Source organism: Sciurus vulgaris, assembly GCF_902686455.1.
Source record: "Sciurus vulgaris genome assembly, chromosome: 12".
In the NCBI taxonomy this organism is placed as follows: domain Eukaryota; kingdom Metazoa; phylum Chordata; class Mammalia; order Rodentia; family Sciuridae; genus Sciurus; species Sciurus vulgaris.
The window spans coordinates 60,398,426-60,421,278 of NC_136473.1; the positions used below are offsets into that span (position 1 = coordinate 60,398,426).

The 22,853-nt window shown below is 44.5% G+C and overlaps 1 protein-coding gene and 1 pseudogene across 5 annotated transcripts in view; one reads left to right on the forward strand and one right to left on the reverse strand.

Annotated features, from left to right (window-relative positions):
- CNIH3 (cornichon family AMPA receptor auxiliary protein 3) overlaps nucleotides 1-22,853 on the reverse strand; it is a 117,501-nt gene that overhangs the window by 64,483 nt on the left and 30,165 nt on the right. The window contains exon 1 of one of the 4 annotated variants that reach the window (XM_079106710.1): nucleotides 6,417-6,605. The exons of the other annotated variants lie outside the window; for them this stretch is intronic. Within the exon in view, the coding sequence (XP_078962836.1) occupies nucleotides 6,417-6,473 (57 nt within the window). The 5' untranslated portion in view covers nucleotides 6,474-6,605. Of the gene's footprint in view, nucleotides 1-6,416; nucleotides 6,606-22,853 lie in introns of those variants that run through there. 4 annotated transcript variants of the gene reach the window in all.
- On the forward strand, nucleotides 6,770-9,305 carry LOC306641558 (swi5-dependent recombination DNA repair protein 1 homolog; annotated as a pseudogene). The gene has a single exon. The product of its transcript is annotated as a swi5-dependent recombination DNA repair protein 1 homolog (transcript).

Genomic DNA, 22,853 nt, shown 5'->3' on the forward strand with positions numbered 1-22,853 from the left:
GTTCATGATTTCTTACCATCTTCTCTGTTTGGTCAGCTTTGTTTTCAAGATTAAATATTTTGTCTTCAATATCTGAGGTTCTGTCTTCCAGGTGTTCTATCCTATTGTTTATGCTTTCTATGGAGTTTTTAATTTGGTTATTGTTTCCTTCATTTCAAGCATTTCTTTTTGGTTTTTTTTTTTTTTTTCAGTATCTCTCTTTATTGAAATGATCTTTTGCTTCCCGTATTTGCTCTTTTAACTGTTGATTAGTGCGTTCATTTAATGCCTGCATTTGCTCTTTCATCTCCTTGTTTGCTTCCCTGATTGTTTTAATTATGTACATTCTGAACTCCCTTTCTGACATTTCTTCTGCAACGCTGTCATTGGGTTTTACTGATATAGCATCTAGGTTTGTTTGGAACATTTTCTTCCCTTGTTTTCTCATATTGGTCAGATATCAGTGGGACTCTGAGATATTGCAGATTTCCTCTATTGACTTATAGTGTTCCTGTGGATTTCCAGTATATCACCTCCCAGCCTTCAGTAGCCTGAAGTCTTGGAGGAACTTGATAATGCAGTGCTTCCAAAGAAAGCTGCCCCTGGCCCGCTGCTGGGTGTGGGAATGGGGGTGGGTGTACTCAGAAAGTCTCTCACTAGGCGGGTCTGCTGTGAGAAGCTGGCTGTGGACCGGGCCTGCTGCCAGATGGAGCTGGGCTGCTCGGGAAAGCCTCTTGCCACCCTGCCCTGCTCCGAAAAGCTGCCCACTGTCCCAGCCTGTCACCTGGGCTGAGCTTCACCCAGTGGGAGCAACTCAGCCAGCATCTCTGAGTTGGTCTGAGTCTCTCAATACCTTCCCTTCTTGAATCCTGAGTTCTGGAGCAACAGGAGATGCAGTCACCCTCTAGTCCACCATCTTGAAAATCCCCCCAGACATTAGGAGTCTATTTAAAAGTTGTTGTAAGTCATTTTGCTATATGACTGAACCAAAAAAAGTTCATTTCATTAGAGTCAATACTTTTTTCAAATTATCTTTAACTGATAATTGGAAAATATTATCCCAACCACACAACAAACAGGTATTCGTTGTATTGGAGGAAAAAAAGCTTGCTGTCCCCTGGTCTATTTTTTTATTTGCCCTCTAAATTTGCACAGTCTAAGAGAGTAGCCACAAGTCACATTTTTATGAATTAAAATTAAATTAAAAATTTGGTTTGCCACCACACATTAAGTGTAACAGCTATTCAGTACCAGAGTATAAAGCATTTCCGTCCCTGCAGAAATGCTATTCGATAGCAGTGAGTGCTGAGAGGGACAGAATGGGTCAAATTCTCCTTCATGTAGAAGCCCTTCAAGTATTGTCAGCTATTACTGCCCAAGCACAATTTTCTTTCCCAAGATAAATCTCTCTAACCATTATTTACACAAACTAGTGCTAAATTGCCTCATCATTCTAATTGATTCCACTGACATGACAGGTTGCAAATGTCCCTACTAAAATGTGGCTGCCAGAACCATATCCAAGGTGAGGTTGACAGGCACAGAGAGTAACAGCCTCATTCACCTCCACTGCTTTGCAACCTAGGTCTCTGTTAATGCAGCCTGACCATATTAGCTCTGTGTGTGTGTGTGTGTGTGTGTGTGTGTGTGTGTGTGTGTGTGTGTGACATCCCTGGATTTAAACCAAATTTACATTACTGAACAGTCCTGAGTCTTTTTCATGAGTGTCAGTTAAACTCAGCTCACTTCATTTTGTAGGATTCAGGATTCAAAGTCCTAAGAAAAGGAATTGATCTTTATCCATCTTCACTCTTCCTTACTCAGTCTGGCCCATCATTCCAATCTTTGAGACATGATCTGTCTCCCAACTACAAATCCTAGGAAAACATAATGTCCTCAGTATCCACATCCACATCCACATTCCCCTGGTGTCAGTGTGAGCCAGGCAGGACCACGGACAGAGCCTAAGCTGGCATCCCCCTCCTGCAAAATTGCCGTGGACACTCCCTGGGTTATTATCTGTCCAGTAATAAGACCGTCCTCCATATTTTCATCCAGTCACTGGAAGTACGTCTTGGAACATCTGTTGAGCCCCATGACCATTAGTGCATGATATACAAGCCCCCCCAGAGAGGCTGGGGGCCGAACTGTGGCTGTGACTGAAGACACACCTGGACCATCCCATCCCAGTCCTGTGCCTGTGTCCATGGCCCTATACCAGTGCAGGCAGTTGGGTCTGGACTACACAAAGCAAAGGCAGCTGGTTCTTGAAGCAGGGAGAGAGGAGCTACTGGGGATGCTGAGCATCTCAGCCATGCTGGAAGCAACCACTCAGCTCCTTACCTAAAGGAGGGGCAGAGAAGGAGAAGCAGGAAGTGGATCTGTACCTGTGGGTTCCATAAGATAAGGGCACTTCCTGGGTGCCTTCTGGTAATGGTGATGCCAACTGCAGGACACAGTCTTTCAGCATCGCATCCCAGGATCCATCCCTCATGTATCCCCCCACCCACTTGATGAGCACCTTCTATACACAGTCCCTAGGCTAGTAAGTCACTGGAGACATGAAAGTCCACCAGACACGGCTACAGTCCTCAGCACATTCCCCATCCAGTCAGGAAGACAAGCGTGTCAACAGGCAGCCATATGATGATGCAACAAGGGATACAATCGAGATGATCATAATCACGGCTGCCATTTATCACAGGCTCACCACATCAGGCGCGGGGCTATCTGCTGCCTGTGATTTATATCATGTAATCCTTTGGTCACGTCATGAGCTAGGTACTACTATTACCCCCATTTTAGAGATGAAGAAACTGAGACCAAATGTGATTCAATAACTCACCCATGATCACCACCAGAATTCAAAGCAAAATCTGACTGACACTAAAGCCCAACCAGTTACCATTACCTTATTCTGCCTCCCAATATATACAGAGAAGAGGAAAGAAGGATTCTAAGGACACACAGAAGAATGAGCTACTAACCACACAAACTAAGACAAGCTTCCCTGAAGAAGCAAGATTGAAGTTACCCTCTGCTTAGCGAGGTTCACAATAGATTCTCTGTTCCAACCTCCTGACGGGCCTCTGAGAACAGCAGCCATAGGCAGCACAGGGCTATATCATCCTTTGGGTGCTGTGGACTTCTGCCTGGAGCCCAGCCGCCAGCATCAGGGATAGACAGAGCATGATCCCAAGCTGGGCAAGGAGTGGCTGGCACTCCTTTAGTCCAGTGACACACACAGACCAGCTTCTCCACTGCACAGTCAGCCCAACATCTGAGAGTCATAGGCAAATTCGAACAGCTGATGATAAGACCATGTCAGATCTCACTCTTGTTTTGTAATTTACTTTAAAATTTAATACAGTAAAATGTATGCTTTTTGATGAAAAGTTCCACAAATCTTAGCAGAATGAACTGCAGGGGAACTACTAATCTGTTCTCTATCTCTATAGTTTTACCTTTTCCAGAAAGTCATAAAAATGGAACCATGCAGTAGGTAGACTTTTGAGGTTGCCTACCTGCTTTCTTTCACTTAATGTATTTAAGATTCTGCCACAATAGTGAGTTTCTTTTCACTGCTGAGTAGTATTCCAGTCTATAGATGAACTACAGATTGTCCGTTCATTCACCTGTTAGAGGATGCTTGAATTGTTTCTAGATTTTGACAATTATAAACAAGCCTGCAGAAAACATGTGTATAAAGATTTTTATCAAAATGTAAGGTGTTTTTTTATTTCCCTGGGTAAATGGAAGGGGAATTACTGAATCATGTAGTAAGGGTCTAAGATTCTAAGAAACTAACAAATGGTCTTCTGAAGTGGCTCTACCATTTTGCATTGCCACAAACAAGAGATGAGAGTTTCAGTTACTCAGCATCCTAGCCAAAAACTATTATCATCAGTGTTTTCAGTTTGTTTGGTTTTGGTTTTTGGTTTTTTTGCCATTCAAATAGGTATTTAGAGGTATCTCTTTATAGTTTTCATTTTCATTTCTCCAGTGAAAATGATGCTGGGTTTAGTTGTCATCTGGTATCTTCTTTGATGAAGTATATTCAAATCATTTGACCTTTTTTAAAAATTCTATTGGTTTTCTCATTAATGATTTTTGAGGGTTCTTTATATATTTTAGATACAAGTTTATTGTAAGATATTTAACTTGCAAAGATTTTCTTCTAATCTATAGCTTGTCTTTCATTCTTTTTGGGGGGTGGATTGAACTCAGGGGGATGCAACCACTGAGGCACATCCCCAGTCCTATTTTGTATTTTATTTAGAGACAGGGTCTCACTGAGTTGTTTTGGACCTTGAGGTTGCTGAAGCTGTCTTTGAACTTGAGATTCTCCTGCCTCAGCCTCCTGAACCGCTGGAATTGTCTTTGATTCTTAACAATATGTTCCTCAGAACAAAAGATTTTCATTTTGACAGTCATCAGTTTATCAGTTTTTAGATCTAAGAACTCCAGAGACCACAAAGATTTTCTTCTGTACTTTTTTCTAAGACAGTTTTCTCTGTGGGAAGATCTAAGATACAAGTTTAATTTCTTGAATAGATTTAGGACTATTCTGGTTATATGTTTCCTATTACATGAGCTTCGCTTGTCTATGGCTTCGAGGATCTGTCCCATCACGTCTAAGTCGTCGGCTTGATGTTTCTATTTGGAGCCTCCCTCACTGCTTATCCCACTCTCCCTCCTGGACATCTTCCAGCTTTATCCTCAACACACTCTGGAGATGGGGGTTTGAGTGAGCACAGAAAGGGCTGGGAACACCAGCAGCAGAGAAGTGGGAACAGGTCTTCAAGACCCTGCTAGCCAGGTCGTCTAGGTCCTACATGGGGCTCAGCCCAGCCTGATAAGATGGCGCAAAAGTGAGGTTCTGGGGTGGTAGTTCAGAGCCATGCAAGATGGAGGGAGGAGAAGGGCAGACACCAGGACCTAGAGGAGGGCCACGCTGGACACTCCAGAAGAGGCAGAGCTAGGAGTCCAGGGACAACCACAGAGGAGAAGTATAGAGAGGCAGGGAGCCACCGCAGAAACACACTAGAAGTTGTTCCTACAATGCTGGCCTTGAGCTAGGCTTAGACTAACTCATCCCCAAGGGACCTGCCTCAACCTTCCAGTCTGTTCTGTCCACACACACAGAGGGTCAAGAAGCATGATTCCCTCTAGCCCAACCAAAAACAAGAGGGATGCCAGTCACTGAGTCTGCCCTAAATCCAGACTACCTCCATGCCATCCAGTCCAAATACCAGCTGTGGAGGCAGCCTGGACCCACCCCAAGAGGTAGAGAAATATAAAAACCCTCTAGAAAGCACCCCAGGATGCTTAGATCTTTAGGTCCAAAACATTTATAACTAGGAGATGCAAACTCATCCCACTTTTCTGAAATAGTTAATTTGCTAAACATTATCATGCTGTACTATGGCATGATTCCTGGAAGATGAAGAAATGATTGCAACTTCAATCTCCATTAGCTAATGAGTCCCCCAGGGATGTCACATCAGAGAGTTTAGGATTAGGAGAACTGGTTTTCCCAGGGACCTTCTCCTCCTGTGTTTCCCCCACAGCATACCCCTATCTTGGAAAGCTCTTACATGGTTGAACTATCACTACCTTGCATTCATGTTGCATTATCTTCATTAAATAGTTTGAGCTACACAAGAGCTCTGTGGACTGAGTAAGGATTTCCCCCATAAGAAACACTGAGACACAGCTGTTGTTTGAATGACACTCCGCATTGCATGATGAGCAAAGTACAACCCACACAGACCCAGATCTCTGAGTCCTGAATCAGTTAGTGCTCCATCCAGCCCACGTACCACCCCTCTGTGTCTTAAAGGGGCAAAAAGAAAGTACTGAGTCACTAAAGATGCCCCCCAAAATGTGACTAGATGCCCACAAGGTATCTGGCACTGTTCTTGGCTCTGGAATACAGCAATGAAGAAGATAAAGTCTCTGCTATCATAGAGGCTGTAATCAGGGACAAGGATGGAGGAGATAATTAACAAATAGATAAGAAAAATATCAGAAAAAGGAAACATGACAAAAATAAAATAGGTGATATGAAGAAATTAGAATGAGGTAGGTGATTGTATTAGCTTTCTGCCACTGTGACAAAATACCTGAGAAAAACAACTTAAAGAGGAAAATATTTATTTTGGCTCATAGTTTCAGAGATTTCATTCTATGTTCAGCTGGTTCCATTGCTGTGGTAAGACAGAACACCATGGCAGAAATGCACGGCAGAGGAAGACTGTTCACCTCATAGTGGCCAGAAGCAAAAGAGAAAGAGGAAGGACTGGGGACAAAATATACCCTCCAGGTCATGCCTCCAGTGATGAGGCAGTGATGACTTCTCCCCACTAGGTTCTACCACTTACAGTTCCTACCATTTCCAAATATGCCATTCAAGTATGAATTGTCAGTGGACTCACCAGAGTCCTCATGATCCAGTCACTACTCGAAAGCCCCACCACTGAACAGTGATGCATTGGGAACCAAGTCTTTAATCCACAAGCCCTTGGGGGACATTCAAGATCCAAATCATAACAGTGATCAAGAAAGGTCCCTCCAAGGAGGTGTCATTTAAGCTAAGAAACCTGAACATGGAAGCCAGACATGGAAAGTTCTGGGAAAGAAAGTTCCTAGTAAGGAAGTTATCCTGCATGCAGGGGCTCCAAGCAGGGAACACTCTTGCAAGATGTGAAGCACAGAACAGCCAGGGCATTTGAAGCAGCCAGGGTGAGCAACACAGTCAGCAGTAAGCGATCAGGTGGAGGGCAAGGACTGGCTTGGAATCCCCCTCTGGGGTGGGGCATATCCCACTGCAGCTCTCAAACTAGATCAGTGTGGCAAGAAGCCCCATCGCTTCCACTGGGGGTGTGGCCTTTACGTGCCTTGCGGGACAGAGTGCATTTCCTGCTTGATGTCCCTCCTTCTAACAAAACGAGTAAAAGGGTTGCGTGGAGAGGACCAAGGAGAACACTATGCTGACATAGGTCAGTAAGCATGAAGCCAGTACTGATTGTGCAGACTTATCCATGGTGGGTGATGGCTTTCAGGTCCTTGCACCCCAATGAAAAGGCAGTGTTCAGAGGCCACGTGAAAAGAGATCATGAATCCCAGCAAGTCAGACCCAGGAAGCCAGAACATGAACGTGGGTTAATCCACCTCAGAGAGGAGTTAGGCCTTGAGAAAAGCCACCGAAGTTGTCTGATGAGTGGGGTTGTGCCCCAGCCCCCTCAAAACTCTGCCTAGAGGATTTAGCTCTGCCAAGAAGGGCTTAGCTCTATGTTCGGACTCAGCCAGTTCCATGCTCAACTCCTAGCCTCCTTGAATGGACCCTTTCTTGATTTCTCCATGCCATGGACTCAAAAAACTCATGTCCACCTCCTGGCACCTTAGAATGTGACCTTACTTAGAAACAGAGTCTTTGCAGATGTAATTAAGAAAGATGAGGTCATACTAGAGTGGGGCCCTAAATCCAATGACAGTGTCCTGATAAAAGACAGAAAAAGGACGCTGGCATGGGGTTGGAGATGGCGAGGGAGGTGTTGCACTCCGCAGCTGGGGGGCGCCTGGGAGCTGCACCTCGGAAGTAAATCAAGATCTCACTTCCATTATGCAAAGTCCATCAGACTCGGCTGTGATCCAGCCTACGACTCCACAGGCCTGTGTGGAGCCACCACCTCCCCAAACGGACAGTTCACAAAAACAACCTACGAGTGCAACACTTAAAGACAAATTAAGGAAAACAAGATTGTCATTTAATTCCTGTTGCAGTGTGATACAACACCTTAAAGTAGAGAAGAAAGAAAATGATCAGACTGTTTCAGAGACACCAGCATCTTCAAAAGAAGAAAACTCTTTGGAATTTCAAGAAAGTTCTTAAAAAAAGGCAGTGAATCTGAAGAACATGCACATTCGAAAAATACCAAGAATATCAGTGCATGTAAATCTGAGTCACTTGATTTTGTGATTGAGAATCCTAAACAAGAGTTAAATGAAGAAAAAGCAGAATTGGTGAAGCAGGTTCAGGACAAAGAAGAGCTTCTTTGGAGGCTAAAACTAGTCAAAATGTATAGATCAAAGAATAACCTGTCTCAGTTGAGTTGTTAATATCGAAGTGGAGAAACTGTAGCCAGCTCTTGCTTTCTGAGCTTCAGTCAGTTATGTCCGAAGAGAACAAGGAAGTAAGCCTTACTCAATTGATAGACCACTATGGGCTGGATGATCAATTGCTGCATTATACCAGACGTGAAGAAGAATTAACAGGTGTTTAATTATTAATTTTTTTCTTGAGAAATATCTTTGAGAATGACAACTTAATGACAAGATACTTGCACATTTTAAAGGGGAGATATGCACATTAGGGCTTAGAGGAAGGTGTCTTGATGACATCAGTTTAGGCCATTCATAAATTTTAAGTTCTAAAATTTAGTGTTTTGGAAAGATTTGACAAAGAAAACTTGACATTCAAAAATAAAATTAAAATCATTTAAAGAGTAATTTGGATAGTTCTGGAATCCTGTTTTAGTATATGACTTTGCTTTTTGTAGCAGAAAGTTTTATTTTCAGTGTTAAAAAAATAGTCCCATCTAGATGGGACCCCCTGAGGATTTGTGTTTTTCTAGTGCCTACCAGCCAGCCTCCATCAATCTCTACTGCTTTGGGGGCTGGGGGCTGGGGGACGGCAGGCAGGCATAGTGGCTAAATGTGGCAGGGGAATCATAATGCTCCTGGTGGTAGTGTTGGTGGGTGGTTTTTTGTTTTTTAATTTTTTTTCTTTTTAGATATACATGACAGTAGAGTGTATTTTGACATATACGTACATGGAGTATAACTTATTGTAATTAGATCCCATTCTTGTGGTCGAACATGATGTAGAGTTAAACTAGTTGTGTATTTATATACAAACATAAGAAAGTCATGTCCAATTCATTCTACATGTTGGTGGTTTAAAAGTGCCTTTCCCTCTCTAGGTTTATGAATCTTGTTTCCATTCATTTGACATATTTTTTCACCTGCTGATCTAATAGGGTTATTAAACTTTATATGTCCAAAAAAAAGTCAGAAAAAGACACACAGAGAGGAAGTCCATGTGACCAGGAAGGTGGCAATGGAGTGGAGCAGATCTGAGCCAAGGACCAGCATTTTCAGGACTCGTTAACCAGGAAGAGGCTGGGAAGGGCTCGCCCCCCGGCTGTGACCCGGGCATCAAGCAGACTGCAGATGTCCAGCTGCAGAACTGTGAGGGCAAAAGCTCCCATTGCCATAGCCACCTAGTCCATGGCACTTTGTTATAGCAGCCCTAGGAAACAGAGGACCTCTATCTGCAAAATACCTGAAACTGTTGCTGCTGTAATCTAAGATGTTCTCAAGGGGGAAGAGCTTCCAGGGCCCCCTGACAATGTAAGTGTGGAAGAAGAAAAAGCATCAGAGCAATCGCCTCCCCAGGGAAGCAGCTCACCCTGAGCCTCCCTGGGAGTCCCAGATCCCACACTCAGAGTGACTGTGACAGACAGGTCTGCCTTTCACTTCTGCTCCATGTCTTGTCCCAATAGGAGCTATGCCTTCAAACCACAGCCCAAGCTGGAGGTCCCAGAGACAGGAGGAAGATGGGGATGGGAGCCACTGTGTTGGGCGTAACACACACGTGGCTTATGTTCAGTCCCAGTTTTAATCTGAAACTGTACAGACATGAGACCTACAATCCCTTTGTTCATTACTCCTAACCTCCCACAGGCAAGTGCTTCGTGGTTTCTGCATCCCCAAAAAGAGCTCAGCATTATTTTCAAACTCAAAAGGCCTCTCTGGGGCTCTACATGGATACCAGCCACTTATCCAGTCTTTGCTCAGCCACCAAGGACGCCGTGGTATATAAAAATGTTCATAACTAATCTCTACCCCTTCACCAACCGCCCACCTGCTTTCCTGAAAGGAACAATACTGGAAGTCATGGGGTGGTTGAAATTTTCCCGAGTATTTCCATCATATTCATTTTATGTAACATCCCAAACAGACAGACATGACACACACTTTCCAATTGAATGAGAGGTCATTATGAATGTCCAAGGCCACCCAGCTGATAGGGGTGAGCTGGAATCAGAATTCACCTCTCCTTCTAGCTTGACATTTTTGCGGGGAGCCGTGTAGTTTCACTGTCTTCTTAAGGGGGGAATGAGGAGCATGTAGTATTGTACCCATTCATTTGGGCGACAGGGTGACATAAGCCTGATTTCTGAGGGTTCCAAGTCAATATATTTTCTGCTTAATCCTATATGCCCAAGAGCCTAGAGGAGGGAAGAAAACATCCATCCAGCACAGGGCCTGAGTCTTGTCCTAACCCCATCCCACTTTGCCTCTGTATCAATCAAGGTGCTCCAGAGACAGAACCAACTGAATATATATGGATGTATATGTATAGATGTATATATATTATATATACATAGAGAGAGAAATTGATAGATACATCTATAGAGATATAGATAGATACACATAAATTTAAAGAATTGCCTCCAGTAATTATGAAGGCTAAGAAATCCAAAATCTGAGATTCAAGTCCAAAGGTCATCTCGTGGCAGAATTCTTCAAGGGAGATTTCTCTTTTCTTCTATTCAGGCTTTCAACTGAGTGGACAAGGCCCACCCACATTGAGGAGGACAATCTGCTTTACTCAAAGTCTACTATTTAATTGTTACACTTTTCCAAAAACACTTCACAGAAACATCCAGAATCATGTATGAACACACATCCAGGCACCATGGCCAGGTCAAATTGAACCATAAAATTAAACATTGCAACCCTCTAATACCAGGGAGAGTCAAGGACTCTGACTGACAGACCCTTGTCAGTGGGCCTGGTTGGAGAAAAATGACAGAGCGATCGTCCCAGTGGGTCCCTCTGTCACATGAGAAACCGTCATACATTTTGGCATCCGTCAGTGAGCTCATCTTAGGAAGGAAGTTGCCTTAAAATAAGTTGGAAAGAGTAGGCGACTGGCCTCCTCCATTTAGGGAGAGGAGCCTGTGGGACCGAGAAGAGACAGACCCGTCCTGACACTGTCCACCCCACGGCACACACAGGCAGCTTTTCATTGCCACAGGGGCAGGGGTCCACCCTCGTGAGCAGGAACTCCCTGTGCTGTGGGTCACCCAGAAACAGCTCCACGAAAAGATGGAGCTGAGCCAATCCCAAAGCCAGTGCCTGAAGGAGCAGAGCCCCTGGGACTCTGTACAGGAGGGCCACTGATCAGGGAGAAAACAAAACCTGCCCTTCAAACAGCCAGGCTTGACCCTTGCACCAACACCCGATGTCTGGCCCCATGATTACCTGATCTAATACCACCATCCTCCCAAGCCCTCCCATATTCAGCAGCTGCTCCAACACATGGCCCTCCTCCCACCATCACAAGGGGAACCACCCTGTCTCTATGCCTCCCTGATCCCGACAGGGGCTACCTCTGCGCTAGGAGGATGTCTCAGCTCAGGCTCAGCCCTGCCAGCTACCAGCTGTGTGACCTCGGGCATGGCACTTCCCTTCTCCAGGCTGTCCTCATCTGTAAAATGGGAATAATAACCATCCCTACCTCAGCTGGCTGCAGTGAGTGTGAAATAGGAGACCTAGGCTATGCGTCAGAGCAGAGAGAAACAGCTTCCTTGGGATGAGGAGGCGGTGAACCACCACGGTGTCATGGTTAGGCAAGGACATGAGTCCAAAGGTTTCCACTGGAATCCAATCTCTGCCTTGTGGATGTGTACGACTGAGGGCAAGTTGTTCAACCTCTCCCAGCCTGTTTCCCCAAGTACAAAGGGGCAGTAAAGGTTCCTCTGCTTCATATTGTTGCTACCATGTTTAAATGAAATAATGTACAAACAGCACTGGGCACAAAGCCTAGCACATAGTAAGTAACAATGTATGTTAATTGCTACTTTTAAAGCTGTAATTTAAACTATAATTGACATGCAGATGGCCCCGCCCCTCTTTTCCCAGGACTCCTCCCCTCCCGGGTCTTGGGCTCAGTCCTTAGCATCACACACTCTGAATCCAGGAGAATGAAGTCATCGTGGGGGTCAAGGGTGGAGGAACCAAGGGCAGAGCTGCTCTGAGGATGCAGATGGGCGAGAAAGCCAGCCAGGCTCACCCTGCTGCAGGTGGAAGACTGAATGCTGGGAAGGAGGCAGGGATCAGTAGGCAAACTAAGGAGGGAGGCATTGGCTGCCCAGTCCTGAGACCTGAATGATAAATACAAATTGGGAAACATAGAACACACTGGCTTTTTTTGCCACTGTCTGAGCCAGAATCTGCAGACACAGCTGTTCTGACATTGTTTTCCTGGTCCCTGTCTAGTTAACAGAAAACAAAGACAACCCAGAGCCAGGCACTTCTGGGACTGAAGCCAGAGGAGCAGGAGAGGAGATGGGCTAGGCCTCGCCCCCGCTGACTTGCTCCTGCCAACGCTCAACAGAGCCATTCCTGACTCTGGCCAGCAGCCACCCAGGTCAGGGAAAGATCCAAAGAGGAGAGGATAATAAGAAGGCCTGTACTATGCTGACTTGTCAGAGGCAGAGGTAAGATGGCCATTCAGAATAGCAAAAGCAGTGAGGGAGGGGACAAGAGGAGGACAGCAGCCTGCAGTGTCCTGGGGCCTTCCTTGTCATGCTCAGAGGGCCTAAAGGCCCTGCTCCATGCAGCCCCCAGCACCAGAGCCAGCCCAGCACACCAAGCAGGTGTGGAACCACAGAGCCTGCCCTTGTAACCATCCCTAGTCCCAGTGCCCCTTCCTCCCACCAAGGTTGACTTGCCCTGCCATTCCTGACTCTTAATAAGAGTCCGCAGGACCAATTTCTAGCTCAAATGCCTTGCTAACCTTCCAGACACCTTTTGGGGTCTTGAACCTCAGCAGTGGTTTCTATTCCTTTGAATAAGCAAGTATGTCCTCCAACATCCAGGCCCAAAGTGTCCCATGGCCAGATCAGTCCAAGAACTGGGGGACTGTGCATCCAAGAGCAAGTGGGTACTTGCCCCCACCCAAAGGATCTTCCACGAAGAGCTGCCATCGGTCATTCCTATAATTACTGAGTGCCTACCAGTGGCCAGGCACTACAGCAGGAGCTAAAGGGACTGCAGGCTGACAGGAGCTGGCCTTTGCCAGCCTCTTCATTCTGTGTTTACTAAGAAAACGCAGCAGCTTCTGGGATTGGGAGCCGATCACATAAGGAATCAATTGCTCACCTGAATATGGATTTTTTTCAATCAAACTGAAGATCCTGTGTAAAAGAGAGTAGTAATGCAAGCTCTGGGCCACAGTTCCAGAAAAGCAGATAGTGGTAGGTTGCTTTTGGTTTGTTTTGAGATCCTCAGGGACAGAGGGTGGAATTAAACATGCTCCTGGGTTTATGGCACATTATGAGCTGAGCAAGGCTCTTTCTTACTTTAGTCACCGATTGTATTTTATCCGGTTAGCCCTCTTTGACCATCTTGGACAATTACTATATTTTGTTTATATGCATCTTCCTCTTTGCTGTGTTCTTACAAAATGTGTATTGTTCCTGCGTGTGTATTTTTAGTTTGCTGAGCTCACAACTCAATCTCTTTCTTACCTTCTGCACTGGGCAGTATAACCACAAGACTCCATGGAAGTCACCACTACACTTTGTCTATTCAAGTCCCCAGTAGGAAACACAGACTTGACCCTTATCACCTCAAATTAGGCAATGCCACCTGAGGATTTATACCCGGGAAGGGAGTTTCTGGGTCATGAGGTCCTTGGGGGTTTGAACTGGACTAGTCCTTCCAGTTGTCCTGCAAGGTGACTACATTCCCCAGAGGTGGCTGTGAACTCAGGATCCCACGTCTCCACCCACACCTGGCAGCATGCAGCTTTTTAGTTTTTGAAGCCTAACAGGCATAACGGAATCTCTTTGTTGTTGGAATTTGCATTTCTCCAGGGACAAATCACGGCATCTCTTCGTGGGAGGGTTGGCCTTTGGGATTCCTTTTCTGTAAACTGCCTGCTTAGATCCTCTGCCCGGTTTTCAGTGGGATTGCTGCGTTCTTTTTTCTTTTTCTTTTTTGATTTGCACTTATTGTTGGTGATGTTGTAGATGAGACTCTCCCTTCAGATTTAGACATTTTCATACCTTCTCTCCTCTTTCACCCATTAATTATTATCTCAATCTATGTCTATATATGGTGTTCTTCACTGAATATAAATCAATGTCATCCATATTTGCTTTATGTTTTATTCTTTTTAAAGTTTTATTTAAGAGGGTCTTCCTTGGCCAAGCAAAGATGGATTTTTACACTATTTTATATTTTCTTTTTTAAAATTTTAGGGCATTAATTAGTCCTCCCCTGTCCTCGGACACTAGCACCAGGGACTGTACTGGATCAAGGTGCAGATCAGTTCTTTCATTCTCTGAATAATGAATGAGCACTTACTAGGTGTTAGGCACTGTGCAAAGAGAGGACAAGACGTGATTCCTGGATTCAGTGATAGGAGTGGAGTAAGAACTCCAGATGGCAGGAAATGACAGGAGGTAGGAAAGGGCAACCTCAAAGAGAAGGAATAAAATTTCAACTTTAAAACTGCCTGGAAGAAAAAGACCAGAGTCTCTGCAGCCAAGCAAGAAGGAAGTGACCACACAAACATCTGAGGAGCCCAAGAAGACTATCCTTGGGGTCCTGAACTCCTTACCCAGTTTAGAAGCTATACTCAGCCTTGAATTTTAGGCTTTAATGCTCAAGTCCTCAAAACCAAATGTTGTTTCAACTACTGAGAAAAAAATTCATAATGCCCCAGGGGCGCACAGACAGACTCCTCCATTTAGAGCCATTTGGTTTCCTCCCAATCTGCACAGACCCATCAATTGGCGATAGGAAGGCTAGCTGTAGCTCTCTGTGGAAACCTTCAGGGCTCTTAAGGTAAGTGCACACTGTAATGATCTCCTGCAGATAGGACTCCCCACACACAAACACAGGGTCCCTATATGCTCTAAGATTTTTCTAAATAGCACCATTTGCTTTGAGAAGTTTTAGGAGTCAGGCATTACGAATTTATTAATTAACATTCTTGGATGGAAGAATAGAGACCACAGTACCACATTAGGATGCAACAGAGAACCCAGGGTGTGACCCTTAGAAAGTAGAGACAGTTCACAGTGCATCTCACAACACCATCTCAAATGTGCATGTGCAGAAAAAGACACATAGTCTGGGCTCATGGAAAGGGTGTTGTATGAGAGTCCAGAACTTGAGTTTGGGTCCTGGCTTTGCCCTTGAGTGTGCCCTTTGCCTCCTCATCTCGGTTTCCTGGATTTGGATCAGCATTTCTGAACATGGGACAGGGATGGTGTGTTAGTCAGTTTTTCCTTGCTGGGGCCAAATCTTGATACAGGAGCAAAGATATACTTTCACAGTTTCAGAGGTTCAGTCCATGGTTGGCCAGCTCCAAGGCAGAACATCATGGTGGAAGGACACGGCAGAGGAAAGCTGCTCAGCTCATGGCAGCCAGAAAGCAGAGAGGGACAGCAGAAGCAGGGCCTGGGGAGAAGATAAATCCTCCCAGGGCATGCTCCCAGGGACCTGCCTCCTCCAACTAGGTCCCACGTCCCAGGAGTTCATTCGGTTATCAGTGAACTGATCCACTGATGAGGGAAGAGCCTGCGGGTTCCAAGGGTTGCCTAATTTAAAGCTCCACTTCTGTACGTTGTTGTATTAGGGACCAAACTTTCAATACACAAGCTTTTAAGGGGACATCCCAGATCCAAACCCTAATAGATAGTAAATATTTCATTCAGAATTTCTTAGGGAAGTTGTCAAAATACAAGGGACACAAGCCCTGACCTTGATCTGCTAAATAAAAACTGGAGGGCGGCAGAGCCAGAAACAGTCGAAACCCACACCTGACTAGTCTCTACCATGTTCCACGTGGTTTAGGAAACATCATATTCCCAAAGCACCTCTCAGCACGCCAACCTCCTTGGGAGCCTACAGAGTCCATGGGTTTATCACTACATGTATTGACTCATACCTTTAGATGTCATTCCATGGCATTGGGAAATGGGGGCAGGGGTGAAGCGCAAATCTCTTTGCAATTACAAATATCTTTCATAAGTAATTTAGATCCATAAGCCCTAAATCTAAAACAGTTTTCACCTCAAAAGTGAGTCCTACCACAAGTACATAGGAAAAGAATGCATAGAACATATAGAATCCCACGAGACTAAGCGCCACAGACATAATGCTCCACAAGAGGAGACACTTTTTTTGCTCATCACTGCATCATTAGCATCAGGATCAGGACAAGGCACATAGCAGTTACTCAATAATTTTTATACCTACTGGAAGAATGAATTAATGAGTTCACCCATCTTTGTATCCTAGTCGCAGTGCTTTCAATAAATGTCAATCAAATGAACACATAAGCAAATATAAGACTTAAAACTTTTCAAAATGCTTTCATGAGATTAGTTGATCACAACCACCCACTCAGTTCTTCAACCAGATAACGTGGGGCAGATCCTTCCTAGGTGGGTGTGCATGTGCTTAAGGAGGATGGAGAATCCCTGTGCTCAAGATGGTGCCTGGGGGTGTCCAATATGTGGACAGTCCTGAAACACCATCACATGTTCATCCTTCATGCAACAGGACCAGGGTTTGGCCACTCTGAGACCCACTAATAAACTAACTGAATTTACTCATATTCAGAAGTGTATAATACTCTGCCTTATAAAAATTATTTTAGATGGTACTATAGTTTGCATCTTGAGTGTCTTCTAAGGGCCCCTGTGTTAAGGGCTTGGTTTCCAGGTTGGCACTATTGGAAGGTAGTAGAAATTAAGAGGTGGTTAGGTCTATTGATAGGTCTTTCAGTTGTAGGGGACATGCTCTTGAAGGGGATAGTGGGACCCCAATCCTCTCTTCCTTTTTTTTTTCTTTGCTTCCGCAGACATGAGGTGAGTAGCTTCACTCCTACACACTCGCCACAGACCCAAAAGCAATGAGATCAACCAATCAGGGACTGAAACCTCCAAAACTCTGAGACAAAATAAATCTTCCCTCTTTATAAGTTGATTATCTCAGGTATTTTGTTACAGAAACTGAAAACTGACTAACAGGTAGTTTAATAAAAGTGCATAAATTATCAAAAATATAATTGAGAATAAAAATTAGACCAAGAAAGAAACACATGCACACATATGATATGCGTGTGTGTGCACACGCACACACACACACGCGCGCACGCACACAGCCTAGGGCCCCCAAAGAGTCAAACTCATTGACTTAAAATTTTGGATTTAAGTTTCCCAGAAGCTCAAGTGGAAAGAGAAAAAATTAGTTACATAGTTCCCAGGTCTCTAAAGAAAAATGGTACCCATTCCTTAGAGGAAACAAGTTATTCCTAATATTCATATCTAAAACACATGGGGCTGGGGATGTAGCTCAGTGGGTGGCAGAGTGCTTGCCTAGCATGTGCAAGGTCATGGGTTCAATCCCCAGCACTGTGCCTGCACACACACAAAACACAGCCAATTATTTTCTGTGCTAGGCAGGGCCTCACATTATTTTAACCACCACAGAGAACAATGCATTCCCACTGCAAATACAGCAATAGGCATCAGACTATTGTAACAATAGAAGAATAGCAACCACAGCATCAGTCATTGTTGAGAACTCAACACAGTGACCCTGGGAAAACATGGTGTGGAGGAGGAGGCCACACCTGAAAACGTAGTCTTTGAATGTGCTTCAGATGATCTTCCATTAACCTCCTCACCTGGGCACTGCGGAGGCTGGAGAGCACACGTGTGGAGGTGAGGCTCTCCAGCAAAGACCTGGGCAGCAAGAGGTCTGGGTTTCTCCCTAGGAACAACTCCCTACAGTCCACAAGCCCACTGTGCCCACAGTAACAGTGATCACAGGGGGTGAAAACTGAGGGGCCCAGATAGGATTCTTCCTCCTGCCTGGATGTTGATTTGCCTTCAACGCAAAGGTGAGCTTGCTGAAACGCCTCCACTGCCCTCTTCACCCTTTCCTACCTTCCATCAGCACTGGGAGGCTGACCTCTGAAGGATGCACCACTGGCTCTTTTGCCCTTTTCCTTCCATTATGTTCGGCTAATAGGAGGCATCAGCAGAAGGTAGAAGCGCTCAGGAAGCTACTTATTCCCAGCTCCATTCCTGCTGGACTATGGATTAGCAGTGTCTCTGTCCTCCATATGAGCCACAGCTCCTTCAGGAGACAGACCTGCCCACTAGAGCCCCCATGAAGTTCTGGTAACAGCTCCCTTTGCCCCTTCGTACCTGGTGGTACCTTACGGTTTACATTTGGGATGTCCCCCTAAAATCTCATGTGTCCCCCATACAGCGATGTCCAGAAGTGGGGCTTTTGGGAAGTGATTGGGTCATGAGGGCTCTGACCTCATCAGTGGATTAATCCATTGATGGCCACCAATTAGAGTTAGGACCTAATTGGAGAGTTAGGACCTAGTTGGAGAAGTAGGTCACTGGGGGTATGACCTGGAGAGATTTACCTTCTCCCAGTCCCCCCTTATCTCTCTCTCTCTCCTTCCTGGCTGCCACGAGCTGATGAGTTGAATGGCCTTCCTCCACTATGCCCTTCTGCCATGATGTTTCTGCCTGGGAACCAGCTGATCATGGACTGAATCCTCTGAAACCATGAGCCAAGAGAAATCTTTCCTTCTCTAAGTTGTTCTTGTCAGGTATTTTGTTCACAGTGATGAAAAGCTAATGCAGAGTGGTAATGACTCCCCCCAGTTTCTAGATTCTGGAGCTTCACCTTCACTATTGGTACTGCCCCTCCTCTCAAACAGGCCCTTCATTATACTGCCCTCAATTACCTGCTCCCTTACCTGAGCCAATAAGAGATCTGAAGGTGAGGTTCAAGTCAAGTTTCCCTAAATGTTCTGGATATAGTCTAGCACATCAAGAGATGGTTGATCAAGCCTCAGCTGCCTATAACACCTCTCTGGAATTAGTTTGGCCTAGAAAAAAATTACAAAGGAAGTGCTACTAGATTCTACATAGTTGTTCATTAGAGGTATTAAAAGAAAATTATCTCAGTAATGCTGCTATGAAATGTCTGGCTTTAAGCATTGCAACTGTCTCAGGAATTCTCCAGAATGAATATTTGCAAAGTGTGTCCCTAAATATAACTACATGAAGTGACCTGCTGTATGGAGTTACTGGATATAACCAATTAAATTTTGCAGGACATTTGCTGATTCTTGTTTTAGAACTGGGTTTCAGACAGTGGCTAAAATAAGTGTCTATTGAGGCCACTCTTAGTTTATGACCAAAGAAGTAAAAGAATGAGGGGAAAAAAAAACTGTATTGTCAGCATACAGAAAATCTGGTTCATTTAAAACAAATTATACAAATAAAAATAAACTATATAACAAGGAAGTATGCACCTGGATTATCCAAAAGCAATTTAAATTCTTTAAGCTTAGATTTTAAAAGGAACACAGCTGCCTTCAGGTTTTAGTCAGCTTTGAGTCCGTGTGACCAAAAGACCCAACAAGAACAACTTAGAGGAGGAAAAGTTTATTTTGGCTTACAGATTCAGAGGTTCAGTCCATGAATATCCAACTCCATAGCTCTGGACCAAGGTGAGGCAGAAGAGCATCATGGTAGAAGGGCATAGCAGAGTTCAGTTCACTTTCCAGAAACAAAACATAAACCCCAAAGGCACACCCCTAGTGACCATCCTCCAAAAATGCCAGACTTGACTGCAGTTACCACCCAGCTGATCCATTTGAGTGGATTAATCCACTGATAGGTTACAACTCTCATAATCTGATTGTTTCACCTCTGAACACCCTTGTATGGTCTCATACACAAGCTTTGGGGAACACCATATACCCAAACTATAACAGTTCAAAATGGACAGCTGACCTTTTAGGAAGTCAGTCTGATTCTTGAAGTAAATTGAAAAGAAACAATACAGGGCTGGGGACATGACTTAGTGGTAGGATGTTTGCCTAGCACATGCGAGGTCCTGTGTTTGATCTCTAGCACTGCAAAAAAGATGAGAGAAAAGATGACAGTAAGGCTGGGGTGAGCTCAGTGGTGGAACACTTGCCCAGCATGCATGAGGCCCTTGGATCCACCCCCAGCACAGCAAAAATAAAATTAAATTAAAAGCCACAGTAACTGAGAGTTCATACCACTTCACAGAGTGAAAACTAGAGAGACTGCAAACAGGTTATATATTTTCCTTAACAGACTTGTTCATAAGAGAGGCATATAAGAGTGATCAATAAAAATGGAGAAATACCTAAAACACAATTGCACCCCATATATGATACTGGCCTGAGAAAAAGATACCTCACAATTTAAAAAAGAAAACATGAAATTGAGACACAATTCTAATACACCACAGTCACTTTTAATGGTGAGGTCCACCCAGTTTGAAGCATTATTAGCAAAAACCTGATGGAGAAGGAAAATGTAGCATAATCAATCATTTATTCTAGCTATCAAAACTTGGCTGGCCACTCAACTAGGCTGGCACAAAATGTTCTGTCCTTGAGTTGGCCTTCACCATTAAGGGGATATGGAAATTTCCAGTGAGTTCTGCTTCTGCCTCATTCTACAACCTATGTCCTCTCAGTACCTGCATGGCAAGAGCTGCTGAGGTCCTTGCATGCAGGCTTAGCAGAGAAGAGAACAGGACACCGAGCATGCTGTAGCACCCTCACCAGGGACAGGAAGCACATCAGCTGCCCAAACCCACCAGCTGACGCAAACAGGATTGAGTTTTGCATCCTGGGCTTGGTCTCTAGAAGTCCAGGAATAAGTCCTGGGCATCTGTGAGGCCCTCTGCTATCTTTCCTGCTCCTTCTATGTTGACGTGGTGCATACAACCAGGCTCCTTCCTCAGCCACCAGCCCCGTACAGGTCTTGCTTGTTGTAACTGGAACCTACCTGTTGGGGGCCCCATACTCTGTTTAGCTTTTGCCTGCCCCTCCCTAGGTGCTTGAACCCCTGCCCTTACCCCATCTCCTTTTTAACTACACGAACAACTGCCTGGAATCCAGCTGCCTGTAGTTGATTGAATACCCTGAGTGAATACTTCCACCAACCTTCCCCACTGCTGGGTCCTGCCTGCTAAATGCATGGGACCTGTTGGTTTTTGTGCAAAGACCATCCAGCAGGCCCTCTGAGTCTGTAGCCAGATTACTTTCCCCCACCTTATGCCTGGTCTCAGTCCAGGAATGTTAAAGTGACCCCAACCCCTTTGTCCATCAGCATTCAATACAGATCCCATGGGCTTGCTCCCATCTGGTCCTGCCTCTGTCCAGAAGCAGCACACAGGGAAGAAGGGTCTGCATGAGGGCACAGGTCAATTATCTGCTATGGCCCCAAACCTGAAAATCACAGGTTGAACTTCTTAAGCCAATACTTCTGCTTCTCAAGAATATCCAACCTTTTAATAATATTATGGAAGTTTCTCGAGCTCACTGATAGGGAATGTAAATGAGGGTAATAAGGAGATACCATTTAACACCAGATCAATTTTATTATAATAAATTACTGTGGGAGAAGCAGAGAAAAGAACTCCTACTCATTTCTGGTCACAATGTGAAATGATACAGTCTTTGGAAAGCAACCCGGTAATACCTATTTTTAATGAAAAAAATTAAACACATGTATTATATTTATTGTGTATATATTGTATACATATACATGTGCATAGGTGGCTATTATAATATTATGTATGTATACATATACATATATGTATTATATATGTATATATAATCTCCTTCACCCAGCAATCCCCGCTTTAAGGACCTATCCCACTGAAATAAAAGCATCAGTAGGTGAGGCTATATGTTCAAATACTGTTTGAGATAGCAAAAAACTGTAAATACACAAAAGCCCATCAATAAGCACATGACTGAATAAACAGTGATAAATCCAAAATGTGGAATATTATGCAGCCCTGAGTTGGACCTATGCCAACAACTTAGTCAGTGAGAAAGGCAAGATGCAGAGGAATGTAATGTCATAACCAAGACATACCCTAAAAAGATATTTGTGCTTGCATCTGATCAAATGAACAGGAAGAAAGAAACACATGCAGGCTGTACTAGTGACTGAAACACCAGTGATTCTGAGGCTAAAGGGGATCATGGTGGGAAGGGAAGTGCCCACCACTGGAGGGAATAGGTGATTGATTAAAACCACAGCTTCTTAAAAGTGATGGCAAAAAAGAACACATCATGTAACTCCATATAATTCCATTTGTGAAAAAGTATACCTGTGTGTCCATAAAAACATATATGAAGGTATAGTCACCAGAAGGCTAATGGAGGTGAGCCCTAGGGAGTTTCCTTAATCTGTCCTGTCCTGTTTGCATTTTTACAATGCAAATTATTCATATAATCAGGTAAATACTCACCAAAGATATTTTACTGATTTTTTTTATTCCCCTGATTTTCTTACTGTTATCACTCACTACTTCCAACCAGACTAATCACATCACAGAGGCAGCTGCCCAAGGCACCGCGGACTCCATGTTCACTAGTTTTGACAATGCGCACAAGCATGGTCTCTCTCTCTCTCCCCCCATCTCTTCTCTCTCTTTCACTCCTGCCCATGCCTACTGGGAAACTGAGTCTCCCCCTCTGAACATCACCATAGAAAGCCAAGGGCTCGCTCCAGAAAAGCCCACCAAGCTGTTGTCTTTCCTGGACACCTGGGCTCTGAGCCTGGGCTTGGGAGCCACCTGCCTGGATGGGGGCACCACAAGAGAGCAAGGAGTGTGCTCAGTCATCATCTCAGGAGACGAGTTCTAACGAATCTCTCCCAACTTCTTCCTTCCAAGGAGTTTATACAGCCTCT